Source organism: Lissotriton helveticus, chromosome 6 (genome assembly GCF_964261635.1).
Source record: "Lissotriton helveticus chromosome 6, aLisHel1.1, whole genome shotgun sequence".
In the NCBI taxonomy this organism is placed as follows: Eukaryota; Metazoa; Chordata; class Amphibia; order Caudata; family Salamandridae; genus Lissotriton; species Lissotriton helveticus.
In genome coordinates this window covers 652857094-652876618 of record NC_136067.1, presented here as the reverse complement: position 1 = coordinate 652876618, position 19525 = coordinate 652857094, and the positions used below count along the sequence as shown (strand labels likewise).

The 19525-nt window shown below is 42.2% G+C and overlaps 1 protein-coding gene across 1 annotated transcript in view; it reads right to left on the bottom strand.

Moving 5' to 3' along the window:
- Positions 1–19525, bottom strand: part of BCKDHB (branched chain keto acid dehydrogenase E1 subunit beta) — a 1266052-nt gene that overhangs the window by 1094839 nt on the left and 151688 nt on the right. Inside the window, exon 3 of the mRNA XM_078648121.1 lies at positions 5500–5568. Within this exon, the coding sequence (XP_078504247.1) occupies positions 5500–5568 (69 nt within the window). The remainder of the gene's footprint in view (positions 1–5499; positions 5569–19525) is intronic.

Here is a 19525-nt window from a genome sequence, read left to right as displayed (position 1 = left end):
TTTCCAACGCTGTATTGGGTGTTGTGATTGGTGCTGTGGTTACTGAGATTACCCGCCTCAAAGGTTTGGGCTCTCTCTTTATAATATTAGTATGGATATGGATATGGATGGCAGCATAATTACAAAAGAAAGACAATTCACATTCAAACTAGTTAACCACAAATTCAAGTTTAACATTAGCTAGCATGTTGTTCTTTCTTTAGCAGGTTAAGATTGCCCTCATACCCATGGGAAAGAAGTTTAAGAAAGAAAAAGCATCAACCGTTTAATAAGGTTTCAACTTCATGGCCTCAACCGTTTTATAAAGGTTTCAACTTCATAAGTCTTAGTAAATAAACCCTTTGTATGCAAACATGGGAACAGAGGATAAGAATCTGTTCTCAAGAAAAATCAAAAACTAATTGGACGAGAAGAAAAGAAACTGCTACACAAACTGCAACATTTTTTCGACTGTTTGCTGCATATTTATAGAGTAGGTAAACATTTTTTTTCCAGATGCCCCATTTCCTAGACCCTTGCCACATATCACTGGTCAGCACTGAAGCTGAATTCCAACGGCTTAATGCTGAATGCCGATTTGCTGCCCTTTTCCTACCCGATTTGCTGAATGCAGTTGCAATTGCTACTGCTTGATTATTTGGCTTCATTTCTGAGACTTATTGAGTTGGTGAAAATCTCTTTTTTTGGGACGGTAAGCCATTATTGACTAACTGAATTTGGGCTTTATGTTCTACTTTACTTTTGCCTCCGAAAAATGACTCTTTATGAGTTCCTGCTAACACCATTTTCATCCCATTCTCTAGAATAGGGAAGTTAATTCCTTTATTGAACACGCTTGATGTTATATTTGTTACAATTGTTCTAACGATTTCTTTTATGATTAACTATGTAATTTGACTGATATTTAAGGTAAATGAATAAAGAATAAAAAGAAAAGAAAACGTACTAAACCCTTTTAAATGAAAGTAAAACTCCTAACTCTCGTTATTGACTGAACTTATAAATAGTATTGTGATTTTAATTTCTGTAGCTCCTTATCTTCTCATAAAGGACGGCGAAGGTCTGTTGCTGAAAAGTAAAGAGAAACACAGCGAGCGGGAATCAGCCCTGTGGGTCGAGATTGAAATGTTAAACCGTCTTATGTAAAGTGATTTCCAATCCAGCACTGGTAAGGCAATGTCCAGCACTGGTAAGGCAATTTCTAAAGTGAAAAGAAGGGTTGAACTGGTGCATGAATTTTCCTGGTCATGCACAAGTATTGATTCAATTTTTATGGCTAGACAACTGAAAACAAATCTAAGAAATGCTAGCAATTTGGAAATATTGGTCTCGGATCAGGCCCACTTGCCATTAGATTAGCTTTAGGAGCATAGGGCAAAACCAAGAGGGAGGTGTCTGCAAAATAACTTGTTAAAGAGTGTGGTAAGTAAAGCTGAAAGGGTGCACAAGAATGCTTTTTTTCATAATAAAAAAGTAAGACATTTTTACTACAACCATGTAAGATGCTTTTAAGTGTAAGGCGAAAGGGATATTGATTGCAATAGAGACTAGATGAAAGAGGGAAAGGAAACTCACTAAGGCACACCTGACTGCAGAGTTGAGAGACACTAACAAACAAGATAGCACACTTTCAACAAACAGCAAATATACGGACCAGCTACATTTTCCACAAACCAAGGCAGCGAAATTTGTGCACCTCAAAGAGCAACAGACCTACTTTAACAAAAGCAAAACAACCAATAAAATATTGCTAAGTGTCTGTGGTTGAAGCACAACAAAGCATTCATAACCTAACTTCAGAACACAGACCAGTTTGTAGCCCTTGTGACACATTTTGTTCCTTCTACTTAAAGGCGCATTATAGGTGGTCAAAATGGGAAAATGTCAAATATTTACAATAGCCCATATGGCTGAGGCTGAACACAATTTAAATCATTGAAATTCAGGGCAAATATATATTCCAGGAGGTCTGCTAGGTTTATGGTCCAGTTTTACAAAACATTCCTCATATGCTTGGGCAATCCACTAATAGTTCTTTTCTACATCTTTTTGCAGCGTTGAGGAGACAGACCTACCACATGTGGAGCAGGGGTCTCACTAATACCGAAGACAAAGATCTGGAACTTTATTCATCTTATCGAACAATAGCCCGAATTATCACCAACATTGGTATTAAAGCCCTTATGATTTGGCTGGACAGAGTCATGACCTATCCTACATGTATATTAAAAAAATATGAGTGGCTCTGGATATAAAATTGCCATGATTTTGCCTAAACGAACACAAGATTTGCACATTGACGGATGCCATTTCCCATAAACGAAGAAAGAAAAACCTGAGTTCTCTATCCCACCCATCTTGAGGACTCTGAGCAGCTATCAGTATTTAAGGTCAATAAAGACAAATCTGAGGGCCTAAACATCTCATTGCTCTAAAAAATGAACTCGTATGACCAACTACAGTTGTTTATGGATATATGGGGATCTTTTCTTTCTAGATGACACATATGGCTGATGTTTAGGTGTTAACTACTTGTTCTATCCTGGCATATTCGGATGAGGGACGTTGGGAGAACCCGGTTGGTCGTTTTTCCTTCTATGTACATTTAGGTCAAATGCCTGTATATGTAGGTTGTTACCCAGGGACATCTGATGATATATATATGCATGCCCTTGATAACTTTGGTTTGAATAATCCTTTCTTAGTGCACTATTCTGTTGTACTGAATACTGTTATGCGTTGACTGGTAACATTGGCTGTACATTGGGTTACAAAACAGTGAAACCCCAATCCAGAGATTAAAAACAAGAAACACTTTTTAAGCCACTATCCCCTTCCAGTGAGCTACAAAATTGATACCAGAGCTGGATGTACACCTAACTGGGTCTTAGAAAGTTGGTATGCTGCAAATGAGATGCCTCTAAAGTGCAAATAAAGGCTGACCTCCCACGATGGAAGGCACACCTTATCTTCTGGGTTGAGAGAACTGAGGAAGTCAAGAAGGATTTCTTGGGACAGGAAGTGACTGTTTCAGTCTCTCAGTGCCAATCCTCAAGTTCAAACTACATAAGATGGTCTGAAATCAGAGCAAGAGTGTAGAAAAAAATCCTTAGGGGCCCTTAGGCAGAAAACAGACATACCATTACCAGGCATCCGATCTGAAGCCAATAACAGAGTGGTCAACTAAGAGACAGAAAAAATAGCTAGAAATGGATCAGGCCATAGAGGAGAGGATGTTGTTAGCTCTAGCATGGTGCCCACAGGAGCACCACCCCAGAAACCTATAGTTTACCTCCCCATTGAAACCAGTGATAGAACTATGGAATTATAGAGCAATTAAAGGCAAGCTGATTAATAACCAATCACCCTAAGTGCCTGGAATTTTCTGCCTCTCTACCCTGGTCCCAGTCTGTCTGGGGGCACAACAGGCTAGTGTTCAGTTCTTTGTGAGCATGCTGGGCCAGTGCCTTTAAGGTGCAAGTGTGGTAGGGGACAGCTCCCTCCTCACCCCCAATCAAGTCAGGATGGACCATCCTGCCAACACTCAGGTCCTCTATTGTGATACTGTCTGGGAGGAATACACAAAGACTAATTGCCAACAACATCTAGTCTTATGACCCACATAACAGGCACCAAATGGTTAGGACAAGAAAAGGCAAACTTTCTAAAAACTGCATTATCTGAATTGTGACTTAAAATCTAACTTTACCATCAAAGAGGGTTTTTAATTAAAATTCCACAGACACCAAACATGACACTCCCACCTGCTCCCAAAGAAAAGTTATCACTCTTTAATTGTAATAATATAACCTTTGTAATAATGTAATGCATTGTGCCTTCAGTTGTCATAGCGTTCTACAAAATTGTCCTTATTGGTATTAACACGGTTATGCTTTCATCGGCTATAAAGTACATTGATCTGATAATAACGTTGTCATTTGCGCATGGATTCGGGATGCACTGACATTGTTGCTGGTGCTGGCACTGCTTTTCAGGCACAGGTTATGGCATACAATGATACTGCATAGACAGGTATTTGCATAGTAATGCAAGCACAGGTTATCCTATGGGAGAAGGAGGCCTTGAAGTAGTGAAAAACAAATGTAAGAGTTTTTCACCATCAGTACATGTAAAACTTAAAAGGCCATGCCCAACACTGCACGCTGCCCCATAGGCTGTTTAGTACTTACTCTGAGGGTGACAAACATGTATTAGAAAGGAAGGTTTAGGCCAGGCAAAAAGGTTTATTTTGTCAGGTCGAAATGGCAATTTAAAGCTGCACACACAGGATGCTATAGCAGCCCTGAGAAAGTTTTAACCGCATGCGCGCTGCAGCGATTTTCGCGCTACGCGGCTTTTTTCAAAAAGCCGCGTTACATGACGAGCTGAGCTCGTCATCAGCGCCGAAGGGGTTAAAGGGTTACTTAAGTGGGTGGCACAATAAGTGCTGTAGGCCCACTAGTAGCATATAATGTATAGGTCCTTGGCACCTGAAGTACCACTTTACTAAAGACTTACAAGTAAATGTAATAGGCTAATTGGGTGCAAGTCAATTTTACCATGTTTAGAGGAGAGGGCACAAGCACCGTAGCCCTGGTTCAGAAGAGGTGAAGCCAAAAGGGTTGGGGACTGAGGGTGGCAGACCCGAGAGAGGACCCAAGGTCAGCAATTAAAAGAATATACTGAAATGTGTGGTGTGATCAGAGTATAGGTACAAACTCAGGTTCAAGTCGTACACACACAAAAAGATTTATCACTCCACTTCAGACCATTCCCGGTGCTGTGGTTTATATCGTCATATCCGAAGGGAGTGCAAAATAAAAAAAGGTTTTGGAAGGAGGGCCATAAAAGTAATGGTGGGTACTGTGGATCACAAGCTCCTGCTGGGACATTTGTCTTGTGACTGTGGGATATGGGAGCTGAAGGCATGTCGAGGAAAGGCAGGATATTGGTATGGTACATGCTAAAAGGAGCCAAGAGACTCACAGCTGTTCATTAGGAACACAGAGAAGCTCCTATTATAATTCAACAATTGATCAGAAACTGTGGAAGTACTAGCTATTGGGAAGGTCTCTTACAATCCTAGTATCACGGCGAAACAATTCAGCACAATATGGAATCCGATTGTTCTTTCCCCTTCCAGAATAGAACACATAAGACACTACCCATCGTCACAATTGTTTGAATGACAGTAGGGTGAGGGGCCACATTGGCTTGTGAGGTCAGAGAGGGAGTGAGTACAGTAAGATGGCTGCCAGTGTTGTTTCTTGATCAAATAAGAGTATGGCGAATTGCAGTATTTATTCATCAAAATAGGGGTATGTCTGAAATGCACCTACGTTGTATTGCTATTCTATTTTCAAAGAACATTCATAAAATGTGATTTAGGGTTACCTAAATTGAAGTAAGACTTCTAACTACAAAATAAATTTGGTAAAATCAAGTTGGACCTACAATATTACTTTGGGATGCAGTTTAGCCTTTCACTTATTTACTCACCATATTTGTCTCTCAAGCCAACAGTACAACGAAAGACTCCACCAAAGGCAACATCTTCCCCAAATATTACTACAAAAATAAAATACAATTTAGTTACACATTTATTAGTTAAACAAATACAAATAACTACAACATTTAAAGTAACCAAAAAATCGTTTTGCATTTACAATAAACAATGCAGTATGTGTAAAATGCAAATTATTATGGTAACATATGGGTTACCATATGAACGCATGCGATATGCTGTCTACGCAGCAGAAGCAACCAGGCTATAATTAAAAAGCCTTTACAAAATTACATATGCCACTTGATAAACCATGGAAAATAAATACTCCTTGATCAAATGTAAGGATAAAATGTAAAGAAGTCTTTTGTTTTATAAATCTTCTTATTTAATTTTCCAACAGTTTCAACTATCAACTTACGTATGACAGTTATCCAGCAATTTTCTGCCAGACATCTCCTGTTACAAAGAATGACATATTTGGAAATTAAAATAAGTAAAAAATTTAATGTGCACTCCCGTTTCCAGCAGTGTGCTTCTGAGTCTTTTAGCATTCCCAGTCTGCTTCGGAGGGGATCGAGCTCACATATCTCTCTAATCATCCCGTACTTATCTCTTTCTTGTACACTCTTCAGTCCTCCACCCGAAAATCCCGCCATTTGGTCCACACCATGTCAAACGTTCAGGGGCAGCCTCTTGCCTGAGAACTGCGGCATCATCACCCTGCATGCAGCAGTCCATGTTATTAATCCTAATTTCCAGGCTTGTTTGGCATATTAAATCTAGTTTGCCCAGCACCAGAGCTGTGGTGCAAAACAGCAAATCGTCTTTGGGTATTGCAACATCCCCCAAGGTGTCTACCATGACCATGGATGTCTTGAAGGTAATCTTTTCCTCGACGATTGCATATATGTGCTGTTCAACCTATGGCGAAGAATCCCTAAAGTATCTTCTAATGGTCCTTTTCCTACACATTCCCTCGGACATCCATTATAAGAACCCCTTTCAGAGGGCCATGGCGCAAGCAGGGGTTACAGGGCCCAACCGCAGGGGTTGAGGCCTTTCATTACTGTTGTTTCCCCAATTTACTATGGATTCTGAGCAACCGTCCAAGTACCCCTTCTGCACTTGACTCTCAACAGTAATGTGATTGAGCAATCCAAGGCTCCCGGTGAGGAGTATTGTGGGGAGGGCTGGGGGGAGAAATGTGTTGACACAGGGGAGTAAACACAGGTTCAAAACTCAAAGTGCACACAGCAGCAATAAATCATTGTACAGCCAAATACTTATTTATACGAAAAGAGAGAAGTATTTTACTTCTACCACCATCAACACAAAGGAAACGTAAAACATTCAGAAATAACTACCTCGTCCCTCTGAAGTCAGGGCTCTCGTGTCAGGTAATTTCCCCCGTCCCACTTCCTTCTCACTACTATGGGTAATGGTTATTCCCCATTCACTATAGGCACTATCCAGGGTAAGTTCCACTACTAGTTTGAGCTTCAAGTGTACACTATGGCACTATTTTAAAGTCAGTAATCCAGCGCTGCAGTGCTAACTAGCAGCAAGTTTCCCCCAGGGCTGACTTGCCTGAAATCAGTCTTACCTGCACCTCGCAGGATCAGAGCAACTGAAGTTCTTGAGCACGCCCCATATGCAGGAACTGAAGCATCAGCAGCAGTTTCAGGTGAGTTTGCTGCATTGGGCCCAATTGGGTTGCACTCTGCAGTCGCAGAGTTCTCACACATGTTCGCTTCTCCTTGCAGGGCTGCACACTGTGGCCCTCCTCTGGCATACAAATGTCACCAACTTCCACCTGCACACAGGCAACGACCTGAACGATGCAGAAGCAGTCTCCTCACAACTTGCAAAGGGAGTCCATTTGAAAGGGCTCCTCACTCCCTCCCACGCTCTCCTCTACCTCACAGAGATAACTGGTCTTGGCAGCAGGCAGGCGCTCGTGCTTCAGGCACTTCAGGGCATGTAGTCTTGGATTCCCTAAATGATGTCCCCTCACCCATCAGGGAGACTTGCAAACCTTGGCCCTCAGTCCTTGTCACAGGCAGAAGTCTTGCAGAGCTTCCCCTTCTCAAACAGGTCACCTGGCTGCTTTGAAGATGACAATTTGTGGGGTCTTAAGCTACTCTTCCTGTAGTCCTCTTACAAACATCAAATGCAATTTAAAGTTCAAGTCTCTGAAGATTTGTACTTAGGGCCTGCTTCTTTTGAAAAGCCCATTCATCTGCCCTCTCTTTCTCTTGAAAGCAGTCTGTCAGAGCAGGAGTGACACCAAAGCTGATAGCCCATCAACAAGTCCATGGGAGTGAACAGAGTTTACACTTCCAAGTCAGCCACAGTGATGTGTATCAAAAGGGCCCCAGCTGTACTCTATGATTCACTTATTAGCTCCATCTCCTTCCTGAGAGGCCCCTTCCTTGTGACCTCTCAATAAATCAAACAGCACCCTTTGAGCTGTGTGATGGAAGTCTAGCTCGCTCCTCTCCAGCGAGTTCCATCCAATTTATAGGAATGAAGTAGTACATTGGAGGCTGGGAGTGTGGGGGGGGGGTCACTTTACCACCTCATTTGTCACCATGCAGGCCTGGGTCTCCCAAAATTGAACCTAGAGTGTGTAACGTATTGTTTCCTTTGCAGGCACCCATACACCCAGTGCATGTATAAAGCACCCATCCTGTACTGTAGCAGTCATAAGCACAGACACATCCAGCACATGCATTTAGCATTTACGCACTGCTCAGTACTGCATTGTTCCAGTAATGTACTCTTTCCAGGGGCACATACACCCAGAGAGGATACACCACCCATGCACTGGACAGCACCATACACCAAACTATTGTAGTCCAAGGGTGAGATAAGCACACAGCAGCAGAACTTTAAAAAGAGTGAGCCTGTAGCCCTCACTCCCAGTGCTTAATCTGTGAAAGAAAGAGTGCTGGTTCCCAAAGTTCCTGCTCAGAAGCCTGCGGCTGGTGTAATTAACTGTCGGACTCTTTAATCCACTACCAGGCTCTCCCTGCGCCTTGAAAGAGTGATTTCTCCCTTTGTGACGGTTTTTCCGTCTTTGTTGTCCTCCGCCTTTTTGAATTGTGTTTTTCTCTCTCTTGCTATTGGGGAAAATTCTGATGCGGGAAAATATGTGCAGGTCCCGAAAAACAGGTGCAGTGGTACCCCATCAGCTCAAATAAAGCGCTACTCACTCCAGTAATACAGGTTAAAAGGGATTGGTTCAGGTCTACTGATCACTACACAGTATGCTGCCACCACCATACTCGTGCTGCGTAACTCCAGGCGAAACAAGGGGATCATTTGTAAAGTTATTTAAGAAAACAGTAAATCTAGATATGTCCCGAAAATGGTTACAGACAGAATTAAACTGGAGCCAAAAAGCCAAATAACTAATCATATAAATTGATCAAACATCGAGAGACAGTTATAGAGTTCCAAAGGCATACACAATTCTACATACATTAATCATGTATACATACAGTCAATCAAAGTCTCATTTAAACACCATAGGTTAATGCATGTAAAGTCCATTCTCTTAGTATATGGAATCAGTCCTATGTAAGCATCAGTTGATCCTGAGATCTAAGAATTAATATATGAGAATTGGAGCAGACATCAACATTTCAGTCTCCTGTGTTACTAGTACGTGAGACTATCCTCAGTACCACATATGTTAAGGGAGTTTCACGGTGACCGTGATGAATAGTAAGGACTGATGACCCCCTTGCCAGCAATTTACCTTACACTATATTGACACCTGAGCTTTCAAGTGGTTTTTGGGTTGCCCATCCTGTTATATTTAACACCAGGTGAAGTCAGCAGCTTTCCCCCACTATGAGAGTAGTGCTTTGGGCTACTTTCCTAGCCCAACAAGACCACAAACTGTGAAGTGGCCTATGTCATTGCACACATGTATGATGATGTTTGCATATGAGAAAAAAAATCAGCATTAATGATCCAGATATCAGTACAATTGGGGCACTCAGGGTAAGGGTAGACATCCATTACTAAGCGGCAGACTTCTCCATCCTAACACACACCCCACACTGATCAGAACAGCCTGAGACCAACTCCTAACCTGGAGAGGTTGGGTGGTCTGATCAGTAAAAGTTAATAAGCAATCCTGTGGCGTGATCCAGCTCTGTGTTCCACTACAAAGTCTAACTCTTGCAAAGATAAAAGACCATCTCATCAATTTGGGATTCTCACCCTACATAGCCATCGATCATTTCAGTGGCTTATGATTCGTTTGCACCACAAACCGAAATGCCAAATAAATCAGGGCAAAACTTACGCAAGGTCCACAGTATGGTAAAGCACTCCTTCTCTATAGCCGCCCAGTTCTACTCTCTAGGTAGTAATTATTTACTAATAAAGGCTACCAGATGCTCTCGATCTTAAGTCATCCAGTTGAGCTAACACTGCTCCAACTCCTTTGTCAGAGGCATCAGCCTGTATGATGAAAGGCTCACTGAACTTAGGTGCTTTTTTATTTTTTACAGGTGCAGTGCATAGTGCCTATAGTGCCTTCTTCATTTCCTCAAATGCTTTCGGACTCTCCCCAGTCCATATCACTTTCCTGGCCTGCTTCTTGGAGTAACGTAGTCAATGCGGGCATCTATACTTCAATAGGTTGCCACAAAGTTCATGTAATACCCGGTGAGTACTAAAAAGGCCCTCACTTCAGTCGAAGTACGAATTTTCCACTACATCACAGATTGAATTTTGACATCCATCGGGTGAATCTTCCTGTTCCCCCCTCATACTAAAGGTAGATTACAGAGGGCTGCCACACCTGATACTTTGCTACACTGATGGACAGTTTCACCTCCTATATCATAGCCAACACCTGTGCTAGGTGTCTCAGATGGCTCTGCCATGAATTTCTGAACACCGCAATGACATCCAGGTAGGACACACAGAACTCTTCCAGCACTGCAAGAACATGGTTCATAAGGCACTGAAAAATGGCAGGTGCATATTAAAAGGCATCAACTTGAATGGATACAACCACATCTGACATACGGCCTCCGGTCGATCAGCACAGGTAAGGCCTGTGCAGCATCCCATTCAGGCATATGGGGTCTTGGCTTACTAGTGCACACTGGCTACGGCCCTCATTGGCACGCCAGTTTTCTCACAGTGGCCCCTTCTGACACAAGGGGTCACTGTTCCCCACTACGCACGGGTTCCAGGCTGATTGGGGCAGCAGTGCATACAGCTCAATTCACGACAGCCCTCCTCTGGCATACAAAGGTCGTCAATTTCATCCTGCATACGGGTAATGACCCGATTGGTGCAGCAGGCAATCTCATTACACCTCGCAAAAGGAGCCCACGCGTCGGGGACTGGACTTCACTCCCTCCAATGCTCGCCTCTTCATTACAGGGTACACTTGCCTTGGCAACCAGACCGGCGCTGGTGTTCCAGGTTGGGTCGTCTTAAATTCCCTGGGTAATGATCACTCACCCAGCAGGGAGACTATGAAACCTTGGCACCCAGTCCTGGTCACAGGTAGAAGTCTTGCAGAGCTTCCGCTCCTCAAACACCCCTTCTAGATGCTTGGCTGATGTAAAGGTATGAAGTCTCAAACTCCCCTTCTTATAGTTCATTTCCAGACACCAAATGTGATTTAACCCCATCGACGCTCATGACGAGCTCAGCTCGTCATGAGGTACACCTCTCGTACGCTCATGACGAGCTGAGCTAGTCATGAACCGCAGGTTTTTTAAAAGTTCAGCGCACAGCGGGAAAATGCGCCGCATCAATAGTGTTAAGGTTTATGCTGGAGGTCTGCTTCTATCGAACTGCCCACTCCTCTGCCTCCTCTTCATCTTTAAAGCAGTCTGTCACAGCAGGAGTGACTACAAAGCTGATAGCCCCACGAAATATTCCATGGGAGTGACCAGAGTTCATGTCACACCTGGATGCCAATCACATTAATATGTGTATCAAAAGGTTAGCTGAGGGCCCCAACACTACTCGTTATGATTCCTTATCTGCCACATCTCCTTCCTGAAGTATGCCCAGGCCCCTTCCTGGTGACCACTCACTAAATCAAAGAGCACCACATTAAGTGTAGAAGGGAAGCCTGGCTCTCCCCTCTCCAGTGTGTGTCCCACCAGCTTACAGAAATGCAACAACTCACAGCCCAGCCTGTACAGAGAGCGCCTGGCTCTGCTGTTACACATATACACTTCTGTGTGTGCATGGTTCTTGGCAGTGGGGTGTCTGGTATTGCGCTCTTGCTCCACTTGTATAGTTTTTAGCCACTCGGTGCATGGCCTCAGCAGCTCGGCTGGTCTAGGTGTTAGCGCTCTGCAGGAAATTAATGTCTGGTCAAAACGAGCAATTTTGCTCTTTTTCTAAAAAACATAAGAAAAATAAACTCATGCCAGGGCGAGGTAGAGCAAATAAGACCCTAAATTACCTATAATATAAAATTCAGTTAGTGGTACAGTGCGTTTGCGCATCCACAGTCTCGAACTCGAGACTATGTAGTTCATAACAAACATCGCGAACTACTAAAATGGCGCCAACAGATGGGCGCAGACAATTATACACGTAAACTATGTGGCGAAACAACACTATGGCGAGAATATGGCATAGATATAAAGTGAGCGCAGGGACATGATGCCCCTGAAAAATAAAATTAATTAAATAATAAGGATTAGAGTCGGGAACACGGGGGACTCGAACTCGTGGCTCGGTAGTCATATAGGGATAATAAAACTACTAAAATGGCGCCGAATTTTGCCGCGAAATTAGAGCAATTTACATCAATTAACGAGATAATTGCTATCCCATTTAGGATGCGCACGGGTATTTAAGGCGGACTTAATGTGACTAGCTCAATTGAAAGCAGCCAAAGCTGGGAGCGGTCGCAAGCGAATTTCTCGGTGCCGGCAAATGAGAAGGTAAGCGTGCGGGGGCTGTAATAGCAGACGGGGGCTGCGCTACCAGAGTAGGAGGACGGTAACAGTCCAGGGAATGGAATAGCTGATGGGGGCTGCACTATTTGAGCAGGAGGATGGCAATAGTCCATGCACCATCGTAAGCAGTAGGTTAATAGCGGGGAACTTTTTCCACCAGTGAGAAAAATGAACACAAATTGGGGCTGAATGCTCTGTAATAACAGGCGCAGGGTTCCAGGAATAACAATGAAAGATTATGGGGTTTTTAGAGAGCGAGACATTGGGTGAAAAGTAAACAGTAGATGCCCATGTCCAGGCGGCAGATGAAATACATAGACTGAATATCAATACGTCGCTGCTTCTATCCTAAGATGATCTATTAATCTTCCAGGTAAAAGAACAGACCTCGCTCCAAACAAAAAGTCAAGGCGCACTCTGGACCTATGTCAAACCTGTCAAACTAACAAGGTATGTAGGACACACCAAATTGCCCCAGTAGTACAGAAGATAGGGTTTTTAGAACATGGTGGGGGTGATGATACTTAAATACACCACTATGTCACTCCAAATACAGGTTGACAGACACCACTGGAGAGGGTGTTATAAAGAAAGTGCCAGAGTGTAAGCATTGAGTAATACTTGCCAGGTGAGTATCAGCCAAATTACTCCTCTAAACCAAATCTACCCAAACAAGTAGGCCAAAAACTCTTGAATTAATCAATGTGTTGTCTATAGGCGCAGTAACATCACCAAATATACGTGGCAAAGCAATACCACCAAATCGCTTGAGGGCCAGACTGGAAAACAGTACCAGCTTTGACAGACACCCATATTTTAAAGGGATATATAAAATCTCTATAAGTGAGTAAATTATGAAATATGGATGCACCAGCCAATACCATTATCTCTAGCATGGAGCTTAAATTCCCTGCTTGTCTTTTCTTTTTGTAGAAAGTGAATAAAAGAATAAGATTTTGGCGCTACCAAGGAGAAACGTAACGCCACATAGGAACAAAGCAGTCCTGAAAGATCAATACAAGGACCTAAATCCCTAAAATTTCAAGTAAGGGGACCCAATATACTCAAAAGCAACCACTTGCAAATTAGCCCACAACTAGAATAAAAACTCTCTTTAGGAAAATATATTGATTATATTTATTCTTTCCTTTTTTAGAAAGAAGCTATCACGTTTGTTTTAATTTCGTCTGTCCTGAGGAAGGTGCCACAAATGCAATCTACGCACCGAAACGCGTCGACAAATAGGACTTATTAACTATTAATGAATTGTATTGTTTTGATTTTATTGAATGTGAATATACAAATATTGTTTGAACCAAGTGTGACTCTGAACTAGAAACCGTAACCCGGAATTGTTAGATAGTAGTTACAAGTGTAACAGAGCACACTTTTTAAATGACTTAAAGCGTGATATAAAGTTTGTGAATATATATGTTCTTCTTTTTTATACATAAAAAAAAGTTTTTACGAAAAAAACATTTTAAATAAAAAACTTTGAGAGTAACTAAAATGACATTCTAGTGTGGTGTACCAATGTTGAAAAACTGCTTAAACTTAAAAGTAACAGCAAATGAGTCAAATGTGTAGGCCTGTTGGTCATTTTAGAAAGACTAATACACAGAAAGGATTCCTTTTTTGTTAAAATTGTTGATACCCAGTCCTTTCTGGTCCCTGGGAAACTCTCTACCTTTTGAGAAAGCGTGGGTGCTGCCACTCCTCCTGCCTCGGTCATCCAGTGTTTCTTTAACCATTCCCTAGCCTGATAAAAAGTAAAAACAATTGCAACACTTACCAGAAGAGGCCAAAAAAAAGACAGCCCCACACAATGTGGCGAGCGGGTTAGATTTGAAGCATTTGGCGTGCATCAAATTGGATTTTCCGTGCTGAATGTTTATGAATGATTAATTCTGCCCACCCCGACAATAGACTTGGCCCTGAGAAATAAGTGCCAGTGCGCAGCACCGGAAAGCACCAGCACGAATTAAGCACTGCTGCGTTTGGCAAAACAAGTACAAGTTGGTCAAATGAAACACTGCGGCCAGGAAAGCCTCTACAGAATGCGTCTGCTCAAAGTCTCTCAGTGTACAAGGTTTTGGACGTCATTATAAATGGTTGATGAGGTACAATAAAACAATGTCTACATTCCAAAAAAGCATCTCAGTCATAAATTATCAAGAGTTGGCATTTGATAAGGATACAGATAGCTCTCGACCTTGGGGAGAGCTAGTGCGGGCCACTGTGTGTGTGTGTCCAGATGTCAATCATGAGGAGCACATGATCACTATGTGTGGTGTGCATATTGTGTTCTGACTGCCTGAGTGTTTCTATGTACATGTCCTACATGTGGTTTCTAGCTTTGTGGTATTTTTGGGGAACTCAAGCCTTTGGCAAGCAGGTTTTATTGGTGCCATTTGCCGGGGACCTGTTTGTAATGAGACTATTGATCTGTGGGATCAATCAAGGTTTTTCCTGGACGCACTTTTGTCTTTGGGTTAGAGAGATCAATCCTGTGACCTGGTATTCAATAGGCGTGGGTCATAGGTCCTGCCTAACCAACCACACATCACCTTGGGTGAATCATACAGCAATGATGAGAGCTATTGAGAACTCCTGAAACTAATATGCCAGCTACTGGTATAATTTTTATCAACATTCTTAAGATTGGGCCTTCAGTTGTCATAGCGTTCAACAATATTGTCCTCATTGGTATTAACACGGTTATGCTTTCATCGGCTATAAAGTACATTGATCTGGTAATAACGTTGTCATTGGCGCATGGATTCTGGGATGCATTGACATTGCAGCTGGTGCTGGCACTGCTTTTCAGGCACAGGCTATTGCATACAATGATACTTCATAGACAGGTATTTGCATAGTCATGCGAGCACAGGTTATGTCATACAATGACACTGCATTTATTGGTATTGCAGTTGTCGGGCCTGCACATATCATGGTATTCACTGACGTCATACTCATCCATTTCAACATTGGCATAACCAGATGTACTACAAAACGATTAATCTATACCTGATTACTAAAATAAAACAAAGAAGACAGGCAATGCACAATGACAGTTTTAAGGAAATGTCTGGGAGAGACAAATGCAATATCTGAATCACAGACTGATGATCAGATGGTTTAGACCGGACACTACTGCCACACAAAGCTTTGGCAATTCAAAGCTTTAAATACCTATTACGTAAAGGCTACAGACACTCCAGATTGAGCAAAGATCCGGAAAATCATTGAAAACTTTCTTGCCTGAGTAAAGAGAAATCATGAATCCCACTTGTCACTGATGACTGATAAACAGGTGACACAAAACAAACTATCGAGGAAGTTGCTAGAATTTCACAGGCACAATTATCTGAGAGGTAATAGATTGAAACATATTGGTTTGGAAAAATTTAACCCAGCCCCCAGAAAGTACATGCCAGATACGCAGCTAGCCAGAAAGTTTTATGTAATTGTTGCAACCTGGGATGACGAATGAAGATGAGGAAAGGAATACATTTCCTCTACGAATACCGTAATAAACTTACCAGAGCTGTACAACCTGCACCCGTGCTCTGTCATGCCACACAGTCAACATCATTCCATACCTCGGTCAATTATTTGCCTTGAAAATACAGACTGAGATGAGCAGCGTATAAGGCGCCTATAGGAAGGGAAACTAAGGGCAATGAGTAGCAATAAGGTGAGTTACATGTATTTACGCTTCTACTCAAAATCATACATGAACTTCAGACAAGCAAGAAATTCCAGGTGCTGGGTAACAGCTACCAATTTTCAAATGCTTGCCTTGAACACCCTTCATAAAATCTTGAACAAATTCAGCATCAAATATCAACTTATTTCAATATCATAATATTGATATAATGCCTGTGTTACAATTTAAGGTTTCAATGTGGAAGAAGGAAAAGAGGGCCGGAGGAAGCTTATTCATAAGTCGGGCTTCTGCCTGACTGAGTAACCGACTAAAACAAAAATGAATAACAGGGACCCCTGCTGCACACCACAGCTCAACGAATTTACTTCCGAGGCAAAGGTGGGAGAGCAGCAGCTTGTTCTATTCCTGTTTGTATGGGTTTTAGCCAGTTAAAGGACAGCATCGACCCCTGAAACTGGACCTGACCCCGAGCTTGATCAGGATGATTTGGCCAGAGTGTGTTTTGTAGGGTCTCTTTGAAGCTTTCAGGCAGGTAATCTTCATTTGTTGGTTGCTTTGGCCATTGTTACTGAAGGCAGCTTACAGAGAGAAATAATAAGAAACCCTGATCCCATACCACCGCTGCCAAACAGGCTGCATAGATCATCCAACACAGCAGCAAAACCCCAATGCTGCAGCCTGGCTAGAAAATCGACCTTAAATGTGTCAAAATATCACTTTTATCAGCAGTTTTTGAAATAGTTAAAATCATGCTTTTCTTCAATTTTCACAACGAAGACCAGAAGAAAACAGAAAGAAATACTAATGTCGGTTCCTACACGGGGCTTTTTCGAGTATGGATTTACCGCTGGGGACGCACACATTCTGGCAAGACTACCTTGGCTCACGGAGCTGTTAAACAGCACAAGAAGCTCGTAATTAGCACCTGGACACAGCTGCGTCATCATTATTCCGGAACTGGGGTCATTTGGGGGAACGGAGGGACGACTTCCTGTGACACTTGTCAGCCAAAATGCTTGAAGCAGATGGCGCCCTCCCTTTTCCTTCATGTTTTGTGTGTGTCTTAAATCTCTGCGAATAGTAAATACATCATCTTTTGCAATAATGAACACTATTATCGGATAATGTTCACATACGAGAGGCTATTGACTACTAGCTGCACTTGTCATTACTGTCTTCCTTCCGGATTGCAAAGATGTATATATCGCTAAGGTGAGTGCAACGTGACGACTGGATGCTGCCAAAGAACAACAAACACAGCCCAACCCCACATTCTTCCTCCCCTATGTGTTTCCAGAACCGGTCAGACAGGCTGCCGGAGGCTGTACCTAGGTAGATGCAATGGCCATCTTGATGAATTCTGAAAAGAGAGAAGGGGGCGCCCTTCCCTGAAACCCCTGTGAAAAAGGGAAACTTGGTTCCACCTTAGTGGGCTAGGTTTCTGAAATGTCAAATGCACAGACTCCGACTAGAGTCAGAGTCAGAGTCAAATACACTTTATTCGATTATTTTAAAATCATAAAAGTATGCTATACTATACATTCATTTTTGATCATACAAACACAAGTAGTTAGACAAACAATTTAAAAACCTATATAAAAAAGGGAAAAAACATGAATAAAATGTACATATCTTCATTTCAGATCAGAGTTGAAAGCAACCATTTTTACAGCTGCAGAAAAAAATGTGCTAATCCTACAAAATTTAATAGATTCTAAGGTTATTACAGTTCTATATACTAAGTGCAAGGAAAAATGTATAAAGTTTACATAGTTCATAATTAATTTTTACTAATGGTTCAAGGTCATAGTTATCCGCAATCTATTTTGTCTGGATCGAATAGACATAATCAGAAAATTAGCTACCCCATACATAACCAATGGGGATTCCATAAGCTGCAGGAACAATAAGGCTGGTTTAACCTGCATAAACCTTTGGTTTTTCAGTAATGGTTTGATGAACTTTTCCCTCCCACTCTTAAAAAGAGGGCAGAAGAACACAAAATGTAATAGGTCCTGGTCAGAAAAGTCATCACATTTGCAGGGAGCATTTTCGTGGGGCTTACACCACTTCTCATATTCTCCTAAGAGAAAGTGAGCTAAATTGAAGCAAAATCTTGTAAGGACCCATCGATGAAAAGGTTTATTTACTATCATCAGGTAAGGTTGAATAGATAGCGATGTAATCGTCATGTAGTGGGACCTTACAGTTGGCTTCAAGATTTCTCTAGCCTCCCTTTCTGCCTCCTTTTTCTTTGTATAGTGGATCTTAACCCAATTCATATCCTCTTTCACCAAGCTCTCTGGTTTAAAATATAGATCGGGACGGCCCAGGTATACTGCAGATTTTTTAATATATGTTAGCCACCCGATCTCCACCGCATTGTCCCGCCCCATACAATCGCCAATAATCTTGTGGTTTAAAGTTAAAACTGGGTTAAGCCATATCTTAATCCATGACAATAGCGGGGCCAGAGACAGTGAATCTTCGATATACCCCATCCCCAATTCCATATGAACCGAGAATGCTGGGGTAGATTGAGAGAGACCCAGTATAGATCGCAAGAATATATTTTCCTCTCTTTGTATTTGAGCCAGATTTTTATAGCCCCAGATGGATGCCCCATACCTGGCAATAGCCAAGGTTTTGGCTCTATAGATGGACAATATGGCCTCAGCTGGCTTACCACCCAGTCGTTTTGCAAAGCCCAGAATAGCGGCAGCCGATCTCTTGACTGCCGCTGTTTTACTTTTAATTTGTGGTGCCCATGTCCCCCTCTCATCGAACACCACACCTAAGTAGGTAAAGACTTTGACCTTGGTAAGCACTGAGCCATTACAGGAGAGAGTTTTAATACTATTCTTACATTTACCTACTGCCATTATGTGGGATTTCTCTATGTTAACTAGTAGGTCCAAATCTTGCATAAATGCCCCAAAGGAGTTTAATAGAAGTTGTAAACCATTTGGGGTTCTTGACAATAAAACCGTGTCGTCGGCATATAATAAAACCGGCAAAGAGGAGCCACCCATACGCGGTACATCAATAGAGGCTGCTTCCAACGTTTTTCCCAGTGAATTGATATAAAGGTCGAAAAGCATAGGGGCCAAAATGCACCCTTGGCGCACCGCCCTACCAGACTTAAACAAAGCAGTGCAATTTCCCTCTTGAGACATACGAATAGTTGCCCTCAGATCACTATGTAGCTGCGCCAGGAAATTTACAAGTTCTCTTTCCAGGCCCATTTCCAAAAGAATTGTCCACAGCCTTGACCTATTAACTAGGTCAAAGGCTGTGGACAGGTCCATAAATGCTAGGTACATCATCCCCTTTGATGCTACTGTGTATTTACTCAGTGTGAGATGTAAATTTAGGCATTGGTCCTCTGTGCCT